The sequence below is a fragment of the Podarcis melisellensis genome, assembly GCF_964234715.1.
Source record: "Podarcis melisellensis genome assembly, chromosome: 14".
Taxonomy (NCBI): Eukaryota; Metazoa; Chordata; class Lepidosauria; order Squamata; family Lacertidae; genus Podarcis; species Podarcis melisellensis.
The window spans coordinates 8,835,299-8,858,065 of NC_138546.1; the positions used below are offsets into that span (position 1 = coordinate 8,835,299).

At 47.1% G+C, this 22,767-nt stretch overlaps 2 protein-coding genes across 3 annotated transcripts in view; both read right to left on the minus strand.

The window, feature by feature from the left end:
- TXNDC11 (thioredoxin domain containing 11) overlaps positions 1-6,518 on the minus strand; it is a 40,904-nt gene extending 34,386 nt beyond the window's left edge. The window contains exons 1-3 of the mRNA XM_081889110.1: positions 6,216-6,518; positions 2,261-2,477; positions 16-113 (exon numbers count right to left, since the gene is read on the minus strand). Of these exons, the coding sequence (XP_081745236.1) occupies positions 16-113; positions 2,261-2,477; positions 6,216-6,439 (539 nt within the window). The 5' untranslated portion in view covers positions 6,440-6,518. The remainder of the gene's footprint in view (positions 1-15; positions 114-2,260; positions 2,478-6,215) is intronic.
- Positions 6,519-8,903: 2,385 nt separating this feature from the next.
- The window catches only part of ZC3H7A (zinc finger CCCH-type containing 7A), a 32,126-nt gene continuing 18,262 nt past the window's right edge, over positions 8,904-22,767 (minus strand). For both annotated transcript variants that reach the window (XM_081889106.1, XM_081889105.1), the window contains 10 exons: positions 22,282-22,478; positions 21,105-21,199; positions 18,834-19,015; positions 17,364-17,440; positions 16,397-16,530; positions 15,108-15,213; positions 14,281-14,389; positions 12,154-12,287; positions 11,608-11,771; positions 8,904-9,848 (listed from right to left, as the gene is read on the minus strand). In XM_081889106.1, the coding sequence (XP_081745232.1) occupies positions 9,659-9,848; positions 11,608-11,771; positions 12,154-12,287; positions 14,281-14,389; positions 15,108-15,213; positions 16,397-16,530; positions 17,364-17,440; positions 18,834-19,015; positions 21,105-21,199; positions 22,282-22,478 (1,388 nt within the window). In that variant the 3' untranslated portion in view covers positions 8,904-9,658. The remainder of the gene's footprint in view (positions 9,849-11,607; positions 11,772-12,153; positions 12,288-14,280; positions 14,390-15,107; positions 15,214-16,396; positions 16,531-17,363; positions 17,441-18,833; positions 19,016-21,104; positions 21,200-22,281; positions 22,479-22,767) is intronic.

The following is a 22,767-nucleotide window of genomic DNA, read 5'->3' on the forward strand; positions in this document are numbered from 1 at the left end:
ACTTAAAAGCCTTACCTCCGATGGTACAAATATATAACTGGAAAGTAAAAGAAATGTTTCTGTTTCCTGCATTTCCCTTGGTTCCACCAGCAGTTGATCGCCACAAACAGCACCTGCAAAAGGGCCGGGGTGAGGGGGTGGAGAGAGTAAATACAAATGTTTGGCACAGCCCGTAAATCACTTCTTAAGGCAAGCGCAGAAGTCAGCAAACTTCAAGGCCAGAGGCTTGATTGAGAGACTGCAAGGAGGACAAGTGCAACCATGGAGAATGCAGTCCGATCACAAGTGGCCGAAGTCTTTCCCTAGCTGCTGGCTATACCTTTACTAGGTGGGGTTATAGCTGTACTGGGGAGCTGCAGACACGATTTAAGGGTAGATAGCCATGTGAATTTAAAGCAAACTACAATTCCCAAAGGGACGCAGGTGGCGCTGTGGGTTAAAGCCTCAGCGCCTAGGACTTGCCGATCGAAAGGTCGGCGGTTCGAATCCCTGCGGCGGGGTGCGCTCCCGCTGCTCAGTCCCAGCGCCTGCCAACCTAGCAGTTCAAAAGCACCTCCGGGTGCAAGTAGATAAATAGGGACCGCTTACCAGCGGGAAGGTAAACGGCGTTTCCGTGTGCGGCTCTGGCTCGCCAAAGCAGCGATGTCACGCTGGCCACGTGACCCGGAGGTGTCTCCGGACAGCGCTGGCCCCTGGCCTCTTAAGTGAGATGGGCGCACAACCCCAGAGTCTGTCAAGACTGGCCCGTACGGGCAGGGGTACCTTTACCTTTACCTTTTACAATTCCCAAAATCTACCCAAGGATGGATTTGGGATATTTACTTCCATTTTCCTTGTCATAAAAGAGACCGTCATCTCTCCACTCCCTTTGGCATATTCAACCAAATCCCTGCCAGGGGCAACATGTCTGTGAATCCCAGTTACTCACAAGTCACGAGAGTGCCGCTGCACTTAGGTTCTGCTTGTGGGCATCTAGTTGGCCACGGTGAGAATAGAATGCCAGATTAGAATGAATTTTGGTCTGATCAAGCAGAGCTCTTCATAGGTTCTTAAATTAGTACAGGGAAAAGTGCAGGTGCATGGCACAAAAAATGCACATCCTGCAGATCATTATGTAGGTCAAATCAAATATTGATTGCTTAGCCAAGCGCTTTCTCCAAATCATACAATAAAAATGGTGCTCCTCTCAAAATTTAATTAAAAGAAACTGATAGCATAATCTGCTGTGGTATCGAATCCACTGGTGTATCTAATGTCTTTTACAACGATAAAATGAAAAACCGTAACACTATTAACTAGGACACTCACTACAAAAAAAAAGGATCAAACTCGTTCACAATTCAACTCAGCGCTTTAACGAGGTCAACAGTCTCCTGTCTTTGGTCTGATCCACATACTCACATTCTTCAATTACCTGCTAGCCCAACAGATTTTAACTGAATCCTGATTTTACAGCTTTAACTGATTTTTTATTGTCGTTATATTGTGCTCCATGTGCACCACTTAAGAGATGGAGTAATTAAGCAGTATATAAAGGTAAAGGTAAAGGGACCCCTGACCATTAGGTCCAGTCGTGGCTGACTCTGGGGTTGCGCGCTCATCTCGCTCTATAGGCCAAGGGAGCCGGCGTCTGTCCGCAGACAGCTTCCAGGTCATGTGGCCAGCATGACTAAGCCGCTTCTGGCAAACCAGAGCAGCACACGGAAATGCCGTTTACCTTGCCGCCAGAGCGGTACTTATTTATCTACTTGCACTTTGACGTGCTTTTGAACTACTAGGTTGGCAGGAGCAGGGACCAAGCAATGGGAGCTCACCCCGTCGTGGTGATTCGAACCGCCGACCTTCTGATCAGCAAGTCCTAGGCTCTGTGGTTTAACCCACAGTTGTCACCCGCGTCCCTTAAGCAGTGTATAAATGCTATTAAATAAACACATCTAAATCATGCTGGCAAACAGTCCTATGGGAATTCAGCCCATTCCTTCTTAATAAATGAAACCAAAAATAGAACCCTAGTTGTGTCAGTCTCTTTTCTCCCCCAACCACTTTGCTATAAATTTCTGTCGAGGGCAATTCCAAATTGACAGGGTTTTTGCAGAGTAGAGGAGCCATTGCTAGCATGCACAGCCTTGCCATTTTCAGGGACCGCATGCTCAGTTTGAAATTAGCAGGACATCAGGGTGCCTCTCTCCAAACAACTCTGACGAACAAGAAAAGTAACTTAAAGCAACAGCTGCATCCCTTCCTGCCCAATCCGCCTTACCTGGTCTGCCAAACTGCTTGCCACTTTCTCAATCTCTTCCCTCACGGCAACAGACTGTCCGCACCACGGAGCGTAGAAAAAAAAGAGGGTGATTTCCGAATCTTGGCGGATGTCCTCTGCACGATCCAGCTGCCCAAGGAAAAGATCGCAGACTGGAGATGTTGAAGAGAAGAAGCTGACTGGAAGCTTTGCTGGCATTGTCACATCTTTTGCGCGGCTATTTAGGGGAGGAAGAGAGATGCATGAACATATGTCAGGTATCATGGGCGTGCAAATGTTAAGATCAACAGAACTTCACATTCTCTCGCTTGGTCAGTTGGCAAAAGCTAAAAAGCAGCATAGGGACATGCTTCCAGAACTGCAGCATAAACCAGTTACTCTGGATCAGCAGTTGCCTTCTTATGCAGTTGCACCCAGCAGAACTAGTATTCTGAGCCATGACACCTCTGATTCTGAAGGAAGTATACAGCCTCTGTGATAGGTAGCCCTATCCTCTGTGACTTTACAGCACTCTTAAAACTACCATCACCTCATCTTGTGCCAGTGTATTCCATTATGTGCTATATGAAAATTCTTTCCCCTGTTCCTCCCATTCAAGCAGGCCTCTCAGTGATAGCACCTAGACTTTGGAATGCCCTCTCTCAAGTGATTCATGAGGTGGAGACCGTAAGGACCTTTAAATGCCTTTTAAAAACTTACATCCTGGACTCTTTGTAAATTATTATTCATTTTGTACACTGCTCAGTTTTATTTGTGAGATATAGCTGAGTTTTGCTTTTATCTTGTTCCTGGGAAATCTTATTGGATACTGTTACCGATCTGTTTTTTTGCTTTTACGTAAACTGCGTAGAGATTTTTACTATATTCAGCAGCATAAAATGTTTGTAAGCAAACAAACAAATTTAGGAGGGTCACAAAAAAAGAAGAAGAGTACTTCTTCATACTGGATTGCCCTCAGGCCCAGCATATGGGAATCCCAAAAGGATCAAGTTGGCCACTTTGGAAAGCAGAATACTGGGACTTTGGTCTGATTCGCCAGCATTCTCTTTATGTTTACTGTCCTTCTACTTGACTCAGTGGGAATTTGAATTTAACTGAGTTTTGATGTTATAAGCTGTGGGGAAAGGGTTGCCTTCCAGTTCTTCTGCACACTGCAGTTCGATGGGAAAAGGCTGCCCTTGCAAATTGCTCACAGGCTCTTCTGAGGGTGAAGGGCTGAGTGGGAGATGCACACACAGCCCCACAGCATGGCCTCACAGCAGCTCCCATTAGCTTTAAAAGAGAAGTCCAGCTGTGTTTCTCAACCCTGAGGCTCCTGCTGCATTACAACAATTAGAAATGCATAATCATAGCACCTAATTGTTGTTGTCACTCTTTTAAGTCCTCTGTTCTACAGAACTGTATTATGTTTCTATGAATCACGTTTTTATCCAGTCCCATTTCTTGCTGTTCACTGGCATCAAATAAGACCTTTCAAAATGCATTGTGGTTGTTTTTTTATCCTACCGAAACCCTTTTCTGAGCAAAGTACATGTGAACAGTTCTCATGGCTAAAAACATGATTACGGAAAAAGATGCAGGGTCTGAAACAAGAGCTGCCAACATTTTCGTGCAGTCCTGAAACCCTCACGCCTGATGCCTTGTACACTAGTCAAAATCAAAACTAGGGACACGTCAAGTGTTTCGTGGACACAAAACCGGACTTGCCGCTTATATGTACACTCCTTGTGGCTTCCTGTTCAAGGTTTCTGCACCACGCGCTTGCTTGTAAATATTCTTTTGCCACATTCAGATGTTAGATTTTTACATGCACATGAAGATCAATTCACAAGCACATCTTAAAAATGTAAGGACTGAAACAGCCTTGAATAACATTACCAAACTTCCAAACCCCAAGCAATAGCTTTTAATACGTGAACCAGATACCACAGATCACACACTGCAAGTTCCATAGCACTTCAAATGCAATAGGAGAAATTTCATGTAGCATATGGCCGAATGTCAAGTGATGGCACAATGTGCAATGTAAATGCATCTATGAGTCGCAGAACGGTTGGAGGAGGGAAGGAAAGACCCAACGAAGAGTAAAAAAAAGGCAGATAGCAGTAGTAACTAATTCATTGTAGACAAATTAAAGGTAAAGCTAAAGGGACCCCTGACCATTAGGTCCAGTCGTGGTCGACTCTGGGGTTGCGGCGCTCATCTCGCTTTATTGGCCGAGGGAGCCGGTGTACAGCTTCCGGGTCATGTGGCCAGCATGACTACACCGCTTCTGGCAAACCAGAGCAGCGCACGGAAATGCCGTTTACCTTCCCACCGGAGCAGTGCCTATTTATCTACTTGCACTTTGACGTGCTTTCGAACTGCTAGGTTGGCAGGAGCTGGGACCGAGCAACAGGAGATCACCCCATTCCGGGGATTCAAACCACCGACCTTCCAATTGGCAAGTCCTAGGCTCTGTGGTTTAACCCACAGCGCCACCCGCATCCCTTTTTTGTAGACAAATTAAAGGTAAAGGTAAAGGTACCCCTGCCCGTACGGGCCAGTCTTGCCAGACTCTGGGGTTGTGCGCCCATCTCACTCAAGAGGCCAGGGGCCAGCGCTGTCCGAAGACACTTCCGGGTCACGTGGCCAGTGTGACATCGCTGCTCTGGCGAGCCAGAGCTGCACACGGAAACGCCGTTTACCTTCCCGCTAGAAAGCGGTCCCTATTTATCTACTTGCACCCGAGGGTGCTTTCGAACTGCTAGGTTGGCAGGCGCTGGGACCGAGCAACGGGAGCGCACCCCGCCGCGGGGATTCGAACCTCCGACCTTTGGATCGGCAAGCCCTAGGTGCTGAGGCTTTTACCCACAGCGCCACAAATTACACAGTAGCTAATCCATGTCAAAGGAACTGGCTTGATTAAACCATCAGGAGAGCGGTTTTTTCCAAACAGGTGACAAATGAATGCAGGACATCAACAGCTGCTAGCCATGACAGCTAAATGGAGCCCCTATGTACTCAGGCAGTATACCTCTCAATGTCAGATCCTGGGACCAATCAGTGAGGGAAGGCCGTCACTTTACTGCCATGCTTTCTGGGGGCAGGGGCTTACCAAAGGCATCTGACTGACTGTTGTTGTAAATGGGGTACTGAATTAGATGCAATTAGATTTCATTAGGGCTCTTAAAAAAAAAAGGATTAGATACAATCCTGGTGGCCAGGTCAACCAGCGGCTGTTAACCATGATCCCTAAAGAAGGCAATCTATCCTGGGGGGGGGGGACTCAAGGGCTTTTGGGGGGGGGCGGCGACCACGATGGCAAACAACAGGAAAGGGCTGTTGCCTTAAGCTCTACCTAGAAGATTATGTAGGAAGTTCCTTATACAGAGTCAGACCATTGGCCCCGTCTAGCTCAGTAATGTCCACACAGACTGGCAGCAGCTCTCCAGCATTTCAGACAAGGGGCCTTGACCTGCTTGGGCCAGGACCCAGGACATTCTGCCTGCAAAACAGATGCCCTACCCACCAAGCTGCAGCATGGATGGTCCTCTGAATGGCCCCAACACCCAGCGCTCTGCTTATGCCCAGGGATGCTCTGGCAGTTGCTGCTTGGATGGGCGGGAGAGAGAAGAGAGACCCGGTCCACGGACAGCCCCTTCCTCCTCTTCCCCACACGACCCAACTGCACTTCAATAATAATAATAATAATAATAATAATATGCCACCCTTCTCTTTCCCAGGTGAAGCCACTCGGGAGAAGCTGCCACTCCCTTCCACCCCAACACCTCATCCGCTTGCTGGGGCAAGTGATTCGGATTAAACCTGCTTGGACTCCTGCACTTTGTGCAAGGGGAGGCTTTGCATTTTGCCCCCCCCCACGCATTTCTAGGTGCCCCCCCACACACCTGGGCATGGGCAGAAAAGCCCAACCTGAGCCCCCCCCCCCGTCCTCAGGTGCGCCTTGGCTTACCTGCAGGTGACTTTGAGGGCGACCAGGAAAGCGCAGCTCAGCACCACCGCGGCGCCGCACAGGACCTCGGGCCGCCGGGCCATGCGGGAAGCGCCGAGCCACCGGGGCTGCGGCTTCTTCTCCTTCTCTTCCTCCTCCTCCTCCTCCTCCTGCTGGTGTTGCGGAGCCTCGGGAGGCGCTGAGGGAAGGCCGGAGTCAGGTCCGGGTCCTCCGCATGCCGACATGCCCTCCTCCCTTCCGCGCCGTCCCTCCCGGCCGGGGCCTGGCCTGCCCGCCCGCCCGCCCGCCCGGCCTAGGCGGGGCCCAGCGGAGCCCCTCACGCTCGCACACGTCGCTCGGCGGCCGGAGCGAGAGGCGCCTCCGCCGCCGCCACGTCTCCCCGCCCCGCCAACCAGCCAGCCGGCCGCGGAGGTGGGGACGGGGAGGAGGCGCGCGAGGCCTACGCTCCGGCCTCCCCCTCAGGCGGCGGAGCTCCTGGCGCAGGCCCGCCATGAGCCGCGGGGAGAGCGCGGGCTCCGTCGGCCGGGTTCGGGGCGAGGGCGGCGGCGCGGCGGGGGTCTCCCGAGGCGGGCCATGGCGAGGAGGCCTGGCTCCTTTCCTAGGCCTCGGGCTCTTCCAGGAAGGACTGCCGGCGGCTCTTCCCTCACACGGCGCAGGGCTACCCCCGTGTGGGAATGCGCTTCCACTTCAAATAAAAATAAATATATTGATCGTTATGTTCCGTTTTTGGCACGCCGGCTCTGGCCCGCAAAGGCCTCGCTGTCTGAGGGTGGAGGGACAAGATGGCGCCGCTCTTGCTGGGCGCAGAGGGCAGACGAACTTGGCTGGCCCTTCAGCCTCCCTTCAGTGCTGACCCCGAACTAAGTTAGGCACGCCCAACCCTGGTATCTAAGGGTGTAAGAGCAGCCTTGCTGGATCAGGTCCATCCAACAGGGGCCACCAAGATGTCTGTGGGAAGCCAGGATTCCACCATAAGAGCTCCTTCCCTCTCCTGTGGTTTTGGAAACATTTATGGCCTCCAGCTGTTGGAGGCACAGCATAACTAGCCATCACAGCTAGTGGTAGCCATTAGTAGCCCTCTCCTCCATGAATCTGTGTAATCCTCCTTTAAAGCCACCCCAAGTTGGTGGCCGTCTCTTGTCATCTGTGAGGAGCGAGTTTTAATTCCTCTCTGCCTGAAATACAGTGGTACCTCAGGTTACATATACTTCAGGTTACAGACTCCGCTAATAGTGCTTCAGGCTAAGAACAGAAATCGGGCTCTGGCGGCACGGCAGCAGCAGGAGGCCCCATTAGCTAAAGTGGTGCTTCAGGTTAAGAATGGACCTCCGGAACGAATTAAGTACTTAAACCAAGGTACCACTGTACACTTATTCCTGCAGCAAGAGTATGTTCTGTTGGCTGGCTATGCTTGGATGAATCTGGTTTAACCATGAAGGAATTTTGTCAGTTCATGGTCTCTGGCAAATCTGCATTGGAGGTTCCCCTACACGGGGGTACAACACACACCAAAAAATCCCAAACTTTCCTCCTTGCTCACTACGCTTGATCTGGAAGTGGGTACATTAAGCACAGACACACATTGAGCTTTGTTGCTTTGCAAGGCTATTCTCATTGCTTCTGTTTTCTGCCCCACATCCAGAGTGCTTTGTACAAATTCTAGGATGGCAGCAAAAGGAGCTAACCTATCTTTCCTTTTACCAAATCGGATCGTTGGGTCCATTTAGCTCAGTATGATCTACACCAGCAGCAGCTTTATCCCATGCTGAAATCTGGAAGCTGTGGGTCAAGTAGATGCTCTACCACTAAGCTATGACCCCCACACCATTCTAGCTACTGCACTAAAGGGTTTTCCTAGCCTATTTGATGGGGGCTTGTATCCTATAGCACTCTTGAGGCAGGCTGTAATAAAGATTACAACCCACCACTATTAAAAACTTTCCCAAATGTTTTCTTAGTGCTGCTCAGATGTGCTTACAGGTAGGGGCGGTCGGAACGGGCACACACACCCCGGAAAGAAACCTAAAAAGTGCAGAGCAGGAAAACCTTGAGATGCCATCAACAATCAAACATTGTGCACCAAGGGGACTTTGGGTCAGCACTGGGGATTGTAGGATAACCAGGCCTCTGCTGCAAGGGTGCGCAGCTTGGCTATATTATGTCTTGGTGTGAATTTAGCAGAAAGTCCACAGTAGAAAATGTTCTATTTATGCTGCTGCTGTGGGAAGAAATGAGATCATTTAGCAAACATGCCTTGGATCAGGAACAGGGAATGTACTACACCTCTCACCACTACGTACGTTGCACTACAAGTTCCATCCCCTTTGACCACTGGTCATGCTGGTTAGAGTGGGGAGTCTTGAGAGCATCTGGGAGGTTCCCCATCCTATGTGGGATTAAGAGCGTGGAGATGACAGCTTGCACTCTACCTCAGAAACGCACATATGCATATATTCTACTCTGTTAACATAAAACCAGGAAGTGTATCTGAAGAAGTGTGCATGCACATGAAAGCTCATACCAAGAACTAACTTAGTTGGTCTTTAAGGTGCTACTGGAAGGAAAAAAATTTTTTTTATAAAACCAGGAAGTTTGTCTGTGTGTCCAGAATGGCCTCTCTTACCCCTTTTGCTATAGGGCTAATATTAACGATCCTTCAGGAGTCTGAAGATACGTTTAGGAAGAGACTTTATGTAAAGTTATCTTTATTACAGGCAATATTGGTCCATACAATACACAATACTGACATACAAGTGGAATCTTTCAAAATCATCATTTAAACAGCAAAGACCAAGAAACAGAATTTTTAACTACTTGATTTTCAAAAAAAAGTAATACGTGTCTCTCTTCCAAGATCCTTTTCAGCAAGTTATATTGAAACATACAAATAGAGAAAAATACCCCATTCAACATATATTGTAGTTAAATGGTTATTTTGCTTTAAATCTTTTAATAAGAAAATCCTTTTATTATAGCAACCTACATAGAGATAAATAGCAAACTTGTTTTAAACAAATCCTCTCCATTAAAACATCTGAAGAATTTTATCCATCATTTTCTTCTGAGCCCAAAACATCTGTTTTTAGAAGCTTACCTTAAAAAGTTTTCAGCTGAAGGACCAACACTAGGGGCTTTCTAGGCATTACAATACCACTTCAATACCCTTCCCGTTATTTTCCAACTTTCTTCTGTCCAACAGAAGGCGAATAAGCACGTAAGACTTCAGGTTGTGTTTTTATTATAACTTCACCATTCTGTTTCATGAGAGCACAGACAGACCTGCCGACTCCCCCCCTACACATCTACTACATTTTGTTCTTCAGGAGGAACAATACAGGCCAATAAAAGCAGAAAAAATCTGCAGCTTCTGTCACATGCTTTTGATTATTGTCAAATTCTGATTTTATGCTTCCTTCTGGCAACACAAATGCATTGTTATAGTGTTAGTTTAAATCTTTAAACAAAAAACTATATTTTCCAAAGTCATTATCATTTGGAGCAATCAAGTGATCTTTTCTGGCTTTGCTCAGCTTCATTCTTAGAACGTGTCTCCGTTCTTCCCATTCACGGAGCTCAGCAGGTCCATGTGCAAATTTACAGTTGTTTCCCTCCACACAAGTACCAGCCATATATCTGTTTAAAAGAAAGAAGTGCAAAAGGCAATGAGCAAAACGTACTACACCCACAATGCTGGCTCAAGACATTTGCAGCATAAAGCAGAGCACTAGATGTCCCTCCTCACCAGCAGGCAAGACCCAACCCCTCGAGAAGTCTTGGTGTTGCCATCAATTCCTGTCTTCACCCAGCTCCCTAAATCCTGTCACGTGAAGCACCCTGCTTCACGGCACAGCCACCCCCGTGCAAACATGCAATTTAAAAGACTGAGTGGGGTTGCATACTTGACCTGGATGGCAGTGATGGGGAGCCTACAGCCTTCCAGAAGATGTGGGGACTTCAGATCCCACCAGCCCAAGCTATAATTCAGCCAATATTTACCTGCAGAGCCACAGGTTCCCCAACCCCTGGTGAATGGGCCTTAGATTCTGAGAATCTCAGCTTCCAACAGCATATAAAGCCCCTGTTCTCCCAGAGCTAGCTGCAGGTGTCAGCCCCCCCCCCCCCAAACTAATCCAGATAATCTATGTAACCACAGGTACTTTTTGGTCTCTGCCAATAACTAAAGGGGGGTTGGGGGGAGGACAACTGCCTTGTATTTTGTCCATTAAAAAGGGGGGGAGGAATCCAAGACTAATAGTATTCCTGCTACCAAAAAAATTGTTGGGAGAAACTGGACATGCAGAGAAAGGGATTAATTTCTTTCATGAGCAGAAATCACCGAAAGTATGAGATAAATAAACAGATGCAAGGTCAGCGTAGCCACTTGCTATGGCAGCGGCCCAGCGCTGACTACAGAAGTGATGAAAGCACATCAGCAAATTAGTGCCGGGGTCTTGTGCTCTGTGTCTGTGTCAGGGTCGGTCTTGAGAAGTGAGTCGGAGTTGCTTGAGCAATCAGATTCCCAAAAAAAATGTAACCCAGTGTACAAACTGGTAGGAGTGCTGATGAACAGAGAAGAGAGAGCCCTGCTAGGTACAGATTTTTGAATGCTTCAGTGTTAAGGCAGGAAGTGCTTGTGTCACAGAGAAGGTGTTACCCATCTCACATGAAATACCCAACAGTGAGAGCTGAGCAACTTCATTCCATATGCAAAGAGCAGCAATAAAAGCCTTTTTGCAGGTACAAAACATCACAATGAGAAATGGCCTCTTCCCTCCTCTTCGGTTGTAGGGAAGGTGCTTATAACCATGTAACAAAATGGATCAACAACCAGACATCTATTGTGTACAAAACTGGAAACTTTGACTCTACTGCAGAGGTGAGGACGCTCCTAAGAGACCAACTTCCATCATCGCCAACTATTGGCCAAGCTGGTTAGATCAAACGGGAGTTGACGCCCAGCAACATCTGGAGGGCTGCAGCTTCTCTGCCCCAATTAGTAGTAGTAGTAGTAGTAATAATAATAATAATAATTTATTTATACCCTGCCCATCTGGCTGGGTTGCCCCTGCCACTCTGGGCAGCTCCCAACAGAATATTAAAAACATGATAAAACATCAAACATTAAAAACTTCCCTAAATAGGGTTGCCTTCAGATGTCTTCTAAAATCAGATAGTTGTTTATTTCCTCAACATCTGATGGGAGGGTGTTCCACAGGGCGGGTGCCACTACTGAGAAGCCCCTCTGCCTGGTTCCCTGTAGCCTCACTTCTCACAGGGATGGAACCGCCAGAAGGTCCTTGGCACTGGACCTCAGTTGAATGATGGGGTGGAACCCCAACTCAACAACTGGCTTTGTGTTGAGATGAATACCAAAGAGTCAACATGCACCTACCTATCACAAATGCTGAAATAGCCAGTTGGAAAGCGATGCTGCCAGCAGTTTTGGTCATCTTCTGTGTGGAATACTTTCTCTTTATGCTTTTCTGAGGAGATGTGGCCTTGCCATTGTTTCTCACTGTTACAGTTCTTCCCACACATCCAGCAATGGAAGTCCACCTGGTTCAAAAACGCAAGGATGAGCCACCGCAGGAGGACAAGGCACAGTATGCAAATCTGGTTAACCTGAGCAACTGATGGCATTTCTCTGGGCATGACCCGTTGAGCTTTGAAAGTGAGATTGTAGCAGGAAAGGAACAATTATTGTCCCCCTGACAGACCAGTAGGCCTGTTCTTTGCCAGCTCCAGTCAAGGTGGGGCTGGTGGCGGGACAGGGGAAACGGAGCACACTGTCTGAACAAGCTTAGCAGTACACATGTAACAATGGTGTCCACTGCTTTAAGCTTGCAGTGACACCTGAGAATATGTGTGTGTGACTTCCCTCAACCCGAAATTAAATATATGATGGGCCTACTATCGCCTAAGGTTCCTCGTCTCTTACCGTAACTTCAGCATAATCTGTTGGCATGTGAATTTGCTTCCCATTTTCCTTGTTCGCTTGAGCAGCTGGGTCCTCCCCTTTTTCTGGCTTTTGGCTCTTCAGCCACATTTCATACAACTGCTCCATGTCTTGAACTAAGTGAGAACAGAGCTAAAATAAGTTTGCAGCAATTAAGTTAAGAGTAAGTAAACTGAAGGGACGCGGGTGGCACTGTGGGTTAAACCACAGAGTCTAGGACTTGCCGATCAGAAGGTCCACGGTTCGAATCCCCACGACGGGGTGAGCTCCCGTTGCTCGGTCCCTGCTCCTGCCAACCTAGCAGTTTGAAAGCACACCAAAAAGTGCAAGTAGATACCGTATTTTTTGCTCTATAAGACTCACTTTTCCCTCCTAAAAGGTAAGGGGAAATGTGTGTGTGTCTTATGGAGCGAATACAGGCTGTGCAGCTATCACAGAACAGCAAGAGGGATTGCTGCTTTCACTGCACAGCGATTCCTCTTGCTGTTCTGGCTTCTGAGATTCAGAACATTTTTTTTCTTGTTTTCCTCCTCAAAAAACTAGGTGCATCTTGTGGTCTGGTGCGTCTTATAGAGCAAAAAATACAGAAAACAGGTACCGCTCTGGCGGGAAGGTAAACAGCGTTTCCATGCGCTGCTCTGGTTTGCCAGAAGCGGCTTAGTCATGCTGGCCACATGACCCGGAAGCTGTACGCCAGCTCCCTCGGCCAATAAAGCGAGATGAGCGCTGCAACCCCAGAGTCGGCCACGACTGGACCTAGTGGTCAGGGGTCCCTTTACCTTTACCTAAGTAAACTGAACAGGCCAATACTATGAATATGTCATGGACTCACTGAAAAGGAACAAAGTCCAGATCTTTTATTATGGCGGCATACTTCTCAGGGGAGCAGATGTAGCTCAGTGGTACAGCATCTTTCCCTGAAGGCAGAAGATCCCAGGTCCAACCCCTGGGGTCTCCAGATCAGGCTGGGAGAGACTCTGGCCTGAAATCCCAGACAGCTGCTGCCAGTCAGAGCTGGATGGACCAATGTTCTGACTCAAGACAGCTTCTTGTGTTTCAAGACTCATCTTCAGGGCAAACTTTGGTTTGGAAAACAAGTCACGGGGACTCAGACATTATCTAGGTCACCTACTGGAGGAGGTAGGAAGAAACAGGGAATGCCTGGCATGGCCATCTTAGAATGTAAGGAACTGAGGAGCTTCCAGCTGCACTGTCTCTCTTTCAGCCCACTTTGCTCCCACCAAACATGGCTCACATTGGCAGGCACAGAGGAGCCCATTCATACAGAGGCGTTTTAATTTTACTTCCAAGTGAGCTAACCCAACGCAAAACAAAAAGAGAAAAAACCACTTTCCGAAAACGTCTTACAAGACACAATCTTCTGGGATCCGAGCAAGAATGTCGTATGTGCAGGGTTTGACATGCTCTGCTCCTTGCATAGTTAAAACACATGCACACAAGATGCGACTTATCTTCACATGGAAAAAGCGAGGGGTTATGCAAGAAACTGCTACCAACACTCTTGAGAATCAGTTTTCACCAACTTCTTTTTTTTAAAATAAAAGATTTTAGTTCTCATGGGTGTAAAATGGGCGCTGAGTGTACCCAACGGCATACCCAGAGATGGTTTGCACGGTTATCTAAGAGATTTGTGGAAGGGTTCACACAGAGATTGCAGAGCATCACTACTATGTAAAAGTTTAATGCAGTCCCAGTGAGATAAAATGGCAGGTGACATCTATTCCCTGTCATTTTTTCCCTCCACTAGCTTGCCTCAACCCCTAAATCTGCATGCTTCAGTTTTGCATTGCTTGCTGAAACATTCTAGGATTTGATAAAGTCGAAATACCAACAACATTAACGCAGCATGCCAATTAACTTGCACAGGTGTATAAGGCAAATAACCTAAAGCAGAGTTTAGAAACTGGGTTTATGTGGCATTGAAACGGGACTTATCCAGCCTAACTCACAGACTGTCCTAATCCTATGGATCTGGGCACAGACATAATAAAATCAAGGCAGATAACAAGGAAAACCCATACCTGAGAGCAGGCAAAGGGGATCAAAATGCTAACAGGTGTACAGTGTGCTTTCCTGCATTTTACTTACTGCCGTTCTCCTTCATATAAGTCCACATTTCTCGCTCTTCATGACTGTGAGCAAAGGAGCAGTTTCCGACATACTGACATTTCTTGCCCGATGCAATATGATTGCACAGCTAGATAAGGAAGAAATAAGCTGCTCTCAGAGAAGCTGCATTCTGCATGAGGAACAATTTGAAGTCTTTCTCATTCTCTCTCTCTCTCTCTCTCTCTCTCTCTCTCTCACACACACACACACACACACACACACACACTCTCCCACTTTGCAGAAGATGATACTGGGTGCAACACCTATTTGCATAAATTGGTATTGGAGGAACACCCGAGTTTGGTGGATTGTGCCCATCCCTTTTACTGATTTTTAGAAAATCAACAGAGCAACCTTAACATAAAGTAATGTCTGGAATCTTCCAGTTCACTTTCTGCAGACAGCAAATGCAGTGAAGGGGTTAAAAAAATGTTAAGCTTTGGGAAAACCTGGGTTCAACCACCCATTTAGCCATAAAACTGGTTGGAATGACCTGGCACCAGACACCAACCTCACAGCGTTGTTGTAAAGATAAAATGGGACACACCTCACCCCCTTGTATATTACCCTGAGCTTCTTGGAGGAAAGGAAGGATGAAAATTCTTGGCATGACCTTCGTGGTCCAGCATTTTATTTTATTTTTAATGCTTACAGCCATGGAACACTTTAACACAAAAGTACAAGATCAACTTCTTCCCACAGATTGTGTAAAAGAACCAACTCTGGATTTTCTGTCTCCAAACGAGTAATGCTAGCACTATGAGGAACACAAAAAAGCCAAGCCCAGATTTTAAAGACATGCTCACATCAAACTGCAAAGGCACTTGCTTCTTTGTAGGAAGTGGGCGAATCGTATTCCACTTCTTACGCTCGTTCGACATCACCAGCATCACCCGGCGATCTTTGGTCCATCTGTAAAAGGACAGGGGGAAAACTGAAATTGCACAGCATGGCTGTGGCAGAAGGAAGCTCACACCAGGACTTTAGACCCAAACAGTTCCTACAATATAGCTATCTTCAACCTTTGCAGACCTAGGACCCACTTTTAAACCAAACATTCATTGGGGGACCCATTTCCTAATATGTTACCGTATATTTGCAAGGTGCTGCTATCGTGACCCACCGTGGATCAGGATGCAACCCACCAGCTGAAGACCAGCAATATAGCACTTTTTTTTTTTTTAAACACAAGGGATGACAAATTGGTTTCCCAGACATTGTTCAATTCCCATCAGCCCCAGACAGCATAGTCAATAGTCTGGGATTATGAGAGTTGTAATGCAGCAACATCTGCAGGGACAAAGGTTCCCATCCCCGGTTTACATCAAGCGCTGCAAACATCATAGGATCAAACAGCTTCAAGTTCCCTTTTGGTGAGTGAACAAAGTGTGTCCAGAAGCCCAGCCTCCTGCTCATGCCTCTGCAAAGAGGAACTGGCACAAACCAAAGAACCTGTGCTTGGGGCAAAAGGATTGAGGCAGACCTAGTTGAGTTCTATGCAGGTTGCACCTAACAAAGATTCATTTAAAGGTCTTTTCCTAGATTCCACCTTGAGACTCTTGAGCAGATTGTAATGCCTGGCCTGCTTTTAGGGTGCAGTCAAGGTTAACAGGTCCAGGAACTCAAACAAAAGGCTGCTGTTCTTCATAAAAGCCTTATTTTTTTAAATAAAACAAGGATACATTGGTTTAGCTGATGCTTTATCTGCACTAAGACAAACCATTAGCCCAGGGTTCACACAACACACTGAACCAGCAGGCACCAGAGGAGACGCAAAACAGCCATAATCTAGACTCCAGGAACTGCATGTTCATGCTAAGCCACTGTTTGGGCTTGATGTTACATGTGAACTGGGTCTGTATGTTACAGTTTTAATATTGGCAATTCTCCAGCTTAGCTGGTGAGTGGAAGTTTTTATCTGGTAAGGGCAACATCACTGTCATGTTCTGCTACAAGGCAAAATGTATCCTGAAATCCTACCTAAAAGACTTAAGTCCCAACCTAGTGATTCCCAGCCAGCAACCACCCCAAGGGCATTCCAACAAGCATCCAACCCCAGCAACTTTGTGGGGCAGAGGGGAAACATGTGACTTACGGATGCCTTGCCTTTGCGCTACAGTATTTCTTGTTTTTGTCTGGCTCACTAACTTGGCCATTTCTCCAGCACTGTGCGCACACAAACTTCATTTTCAGATTCAGAGATCCGTGCTTCACTTGGCTGCTGAGAACCTGGAAACGAAATGAAATCAAGACCATTTAGGTTTGAAAAAACAATCCAACACCCCTTAAGCATGCAAGATGAAAGGAGATAACTGTAATACTGTCATTTCCTGTATCAACGCTGTCTGGAAAATTAACATCTACTTCAGAATGGCTCTTCTGCACCAGGGAAGATTAGGAAAGGGGTGACGAGGGAAACTCTGTACCCAGGAAGCTGCCTAAGTCAGGCTTCCTCAACCTCGGCCCTCCAGATGTTTTTTTGGCCTACAATTCCCACCATCCCTAGCTAGCAGGACTAGTGGTCAGGGATGCTGGGAATTGTAGTCTCAAAACATCTAGAGGGCTGAGGCTGAGGAGGCCTGGCCTAAGTAGTTTGTGACATTTGTCCATCTACAGTGGTGCCCCGCAAGACGAATGCCTCGCAAAACGAAAAACGCGCAAGACGAAAGGGTTTTTCGTTTTTTGCGTCGCTTCGCAAGACGAATTTCCCTATGGGCTTGCTTTGCAAGACGAAAACGTCTTGCAAGTTTGTTCGCTTTTTTCCTAAAGCCGCTTGAAGAGGCGCAGTTGCGACGGACCGTGCTTTGCAAGACGAAAAACATCGTAAGACGAAAAGACTCGCGGAACGAATTAATTTCGTCTTGCGAGGCACCACTGTATCCCAATATGGACTTTCCAGGATCTCAGGCAGAGAAGGATCTTTCTCCTGTTCCTGCTATCTGATTCTTTTTCAATTAGCAATGTAAAGAACTGAACCCAAACTTTTCCATCCCAATCCCCGAACTCCAATCCCTTGATTTTCGTGAGCCAGTATGCTGCTTGGGGCAATCTGAGAAAAATACCTGTGTTCCGTGTGCATTAGACTCCATAGCCTGCCAATATTTTTTTGATTCTTGAACAATAGCCTCATGAGAAATACCTGTGGTGAGGGAGACATGCATTTTAGGCAATTTTGATGTTGCTAACCATTGCACAAGCACTACCGAGACCTCCGAGGCTGGTATTTTATGAACATTTCAGTATTAGCGATTGACTTAAAAAAAAAAAAAAGTTTAAAACAGTAATATAAAGATGTTGCCACATCTGATGTGCAGAACAACCTGCATGCATTGTTTTACTCCCAGGTTAAGTGTAGCTTTCCACAAGCAGTCGATTTTGAATAGACATTAACCTTATAAGAGACTGAATCATTTTAAGACAGCTCTTCTGCTTGAGCACAATCGGTTTGGAGAAAGTTTATAGGTATCAGGGCACACCTGAAATCTGGCAAGGATGTCTGCAGAAGGCACTGGCACATAGCTGTCAAGTGTCCCTTATCTGAAGGGACAGTCCCTTATTCCAGCGCCATGTCCCACTGCTGTCCCTTATTGATGGATGTCCCTTAAATGATGTCCCTTAAATTTCAAAGGAAGCAGCTCCTCTCCCTCCCTGCCTGCCAGCCAGAGAGGAGGGAGGCTCCAACTGTGTTGCTTGACTGTGTTGCTCACCCAATAAGAAGTCTAAGAATGACTGGGGGTGGGGCTTGAATGCCTTGTGTGTGGCTAGTTAATGCAAGCTGAGGGGTTTTTTGAATGCTGGACGCCATTTTGTTGCACGTGCTGCTGCAAACTTTGCAGTGCAAAGCCAGGCCAGGGGAGCCATCTTAAGTTGAGGCTGCATAGGCCTTGTGGTGCATGTGATTCAGATTCTATTCAGTTGAACCTCTGGTTACAAAGTTGGTTGGACAGTGTTCACGAAGCTACCAGCATGAGTATGACCAGACTGCAGGAGGACAGGAAGACTGGAGTGCCTGGAACAGGTGAGGCTGCAGGTCCCTTATTTTGGCTGCTGGTCCCTTATTTTCAAATCTGTAAGTTGACAGCTATGCACTGGCATTATTAGTTGAGTCTTAGAAAGGAATGTGCTCTGGAATGTTCATTAATCAGAAATCCTTACTGACTAATAACACAAGCCTATGCATGTGTATTCAGAATAGAAATATGCCACACTATGTTCAGCAGGGCTAACTCCCAAGTAATTGTGCGCATGACTGCAGTTTAAAAACACAAAAGCAGAACCACTAAAAACATGCAGCAAGACTTTGCTCTTCCCTACTTCTTGCTGAAATGCAGTTAGACTTCACAGACACATATTTAAGGGATGTAGCTGCAATGCACCCGTTCTCATTGTCAGGAAGGTGTCATGTTTTACATCACCTGGGAGTTGGAGTGGGAAGACCCCTCTCAAGTTCCAGAGGGGTTAAGCGGTCTGTAAAAATGAACTCTGGCCATGCACAAAGATGTTTTTAGCACCCATTATTGCACCAGACTTACCTGTCTTACTCTGCATTATCCACACTTGGAGCTCTACAAGACTGTGAGCATAGAAACACTCGTCATCCCGTGAACAGCCATAACGAACTTCATGCCGGCACAAATCTAGCTGACACTGAGCGTGAAAAGGTCGTATCTTAGAATACTTTACTGTTGTTTCCTGCAGAATGTGGACAAGGCACCTAGTTGTTGTTTTAAAAAAGGTGAGTGTCAGTAAAAGAAAGTTTTGGAAAAGCCGCTTCAAAAGATTTTTGGTTTAGGCAATGAATATTTAAGCCACCAACACCAGAAAGGGGTTTATATGCTCCAGTTTAAATAAACAGGAGACTCCTGTCAACATTCACTGTGGTCTACCATGGTTACCTCTTGCAATGTTGCAGAACCTGCAAAACCCATCACCTTGACTAAGCTGAACTTGATTAAATTTGCTTTAATCAATAATACACACCAGGTGTGGGGAGCCTTTAGCACTCCAGCAGTTGCTGCGCTACGGCTCCCATCATCCCTGGCTATCAGTCATGCTTGCTAGAGCAACATCTGGAGAGCCAAAGGTTCCCCACACCTACTTTAGAACAATTAATCCTACTTAGCATTTGTTTATTACAGAGATGGGGTGTTGAGACTGAGAGGGTGATTTATTTACTCATTCATAGGAATAATTATATACCACCCACACATAAAATATTAGGGCACAACACAGGGGGAGGGAACACATTAAGGCAGCAAGAAACAATCACTAAAATGACTAGCTACTCAAGAGAACTTGAGACAACTGCACGGGCCTGCCAGCATAAAAAATAATCTCCAGGAGACACATGATAGTGAAAAGCACGGGCAGGCAAACTAAGGCCCAGGGGCCAGATCTGGCCCAATCACCTTCTCAATCCGGCCCGCGGATGGTCCAGGAATCAGCATGTTTTTACGTGAGTAGAATGTGTCCTTTTATTTAAAATGCATCTCTGTGTTATTTGTGGGACATAGGAATTCATTCCCCCCCCCCCAAAAAAATGTAGTCCAGCCCCTCACAAGGTCTGAGGGACAGTGTACCAGCCCCCTGCTGAAAAGGTTTGCTGACCCCTGGTCAAAAGCAAGGATATCTCTGCCAAATCTCTTGTGGAAGAGTCTTCTACAGCGGGTGACTGGCAACGTTAAATGTCCGATGTCTGGCCGAGGCCAGTTGGGCCTCTGTATCACTGAGGGCAACCAACAGCACCCCTCCAGATGATCTCCGTGACTGAGTTGGGACACAGTGACTCAGGCAGTCCTCAAGGGACCCTGAACTCACATTGTTCAAGGGCTTTGCATAGCAAGACAAGATCCTTGGGCCTGGGCAGCTTCCTTAAGGACACCTAGTGCATTTATGGCAAAGGAGACTTTTCAGATGGGGGCTTCCTGATCTGTAGCCTAGTCACTATACTACTCCTGGTCCTGTTGTATCATTTGATTCAGGATTCTAGGAAGCAGACCAGAGTATTTGATCCACCAAGCCCAGTCCCAGATGGGCAGGCGCTCTCTCAGCAGAGGCCATCACCAGCTACCACGAGCCTTTATTTTAGCTGGGGATGCCAGAGATTGAGCCTGGCATGCAGAGCAGCTGCTCTACCACCAAGCCACAGCCCCCTCCCCATAACTCTTGCTTCAGGCTCACCTGATTGGGGAAACATCTAACATGTGTTCCAGATCTGTAACACTACGATCCAAATCACCCCTGTTCCCACTGAATCCAAGGAAAGCTCGAATCAACACAAAATGTTAGAGGGCCACGAACCAACCACTGGGGGAACTAAACAGGCCTCGAAATAAAAATGAGTAGGATTTGGAACCTAAATGCAGTTGTTTTTCAACAGCACAATGACGAAATGCAGAAGACTCACAATGGCTCCTGAATTCAACCTGCCACATATAAAGAAACATTTTCATAGTTGTGCTGTTGCTATGGCTGAAACAATCTAGTTATGCATGGAGGAAGGCCCAGATAGGGACATAGGAAGCTGTGTTAGAGTCAGACCACTGGCCCATCTTGCTCAGTACTGTCTACACTGACTGGCAGCAGCTATCCAGGGTTTCAGGCAGGGCTCTCTCCCAGCCCAAACCGGGTGAGAGATATCACTGGGGATTTGAACAAGGACCTTTTGGATGCAAAGCAGAGCTACAGTCCACACAATTTATTTAACAGTTAAGGGAAACTAGAACACACACATGCATCTATAATACACACAGAGAGATATTTTAAAATTCAGGAGAGACAAGATATAGGGATTATCGACGTACTTGTTGTCTTCAAATTCGTGCTTAGCAGGGTGAGAGCAGTAAGAGGCATTGTCCTTGTTTTTGCTTATTATTCTTGGTTTATGCTCAAAACATTTCTGAAAAACAAAAACAAAGTGTTTTATAACAAGAAGAGGGGGAAAGGCACCTGCCTGCTATCAGAAGAAGACGACGATGACTTTGGATTTGATATCCCGCTTTATCACTACCCAGAGGAGTCTCAAAGCAGCTAACCATCTCCTTTCCCTTCCTCCCCCACAACAAACACTCTGTGAGGTGTGTGGGGCTGAGAGACTTCAGAGAAGTGTGACTGGCCCAAGGTCACCCAGCAGCTGCATGCGGAGGAGCAGGGAAGCGAACTCGGTTCCCCAGATTATGAGTCTACCGCTCTTAACCACTACACCACACTGGCTCTCAGCAAACTCAGGTAGTGAGTGCCAACGGGACTGAAGCCATTGAAGAACTGGAGGGAGGAATGAGCAGGCTCTAGAGAACCCTAGAAGCTTGCAGAAGTAAAAAAGCATCTTTTAAACACCCAACCACCTAAGAGACCCAAACTACACTGCATTGCAGCTCCAACTTGTACAAAGCCTAACAAGGTGGTCTTAACTACTAAAATTGGGGGCTAGAGGTGTAAGTCAGGACATTCCACTTCAAAAACCTAATTATTCCTGGAAGTTCACCTAGCACAGGGCTGGGGAAGAGGACCCACCGGGGGAAATTTTGATAGGCAAGTAGGGCAATCTAACTCTTAATCACCTGAGGCTGTCAAGACATTAGGTGACCCACCTGGAAAAGAAAGAATCGGAGGCACATTCGAAGTATGCTCCGGATTTTTCAATTTCTTCTTTTGCAGTCTGGGCCCAAGTTTAAGCAGAGGTGCAAAAGGTAGATTCCTGCAGCCAAGCTCAGTGGGGCTTGAATTAGGCACCAGGTTTAAAAGGCACACAATGAGAACCCCTTTGCAGCTTCGTCTTTACCTGGACTATGCCTGGCCTCACAAATGATATGGGGCAGGTGGACATGGGTTGGGGGGGGGGAATGGCCTCAGAGGCCAAATTAGGACCCCTGCAGATTCTAATTAGGCCCCTGGGCAGGAGGTCCCTCGGTGCTGACACAACACAACTGTGCTGCATGGAATTCCTTTCCCTGGTTCTGCTTAGCGTTTGTCGATACGCACCTCACAAAGAAACATGAACTGCCCGTGATGTTCCTGCAGGAGTCGGGACACGGTCAACCTAATCTCTCCACTGCCTTCAAAGAGAGCTTCGCGACTGAAGGCCCCTTTGCGTTCCAGAGTCCAAACATCTATTTCTTCTTGGCAGTAAGCAAAGGTGCAATGGCCAGGATATCTGCACTCTTCTTCAGCAGCAACATCTGGAAAACAACAGGACATTAAAGTGAGCTTGGAAAGCCTTTACGCAGCATCGGCCCTCCTTTCACCCTCACTCATGGCTGTACAGCCTCTGCTTCATTCTGGACCACTGGATGAAAACAGGGAGGGGGGATTTCTTTCTGTATTTCCTGCATCTGCCCAGCCTCGCATTTTGTTTTGGCCACAGTAAGGTTACAGCGCAGATGGCGCTGTGGCCTAAACCACTGAGCCTAGGGCTTGCCAATCAGAAGGTCAGCAGTTTGAATCCCCATGACGGGGTGAGCTCCCGTT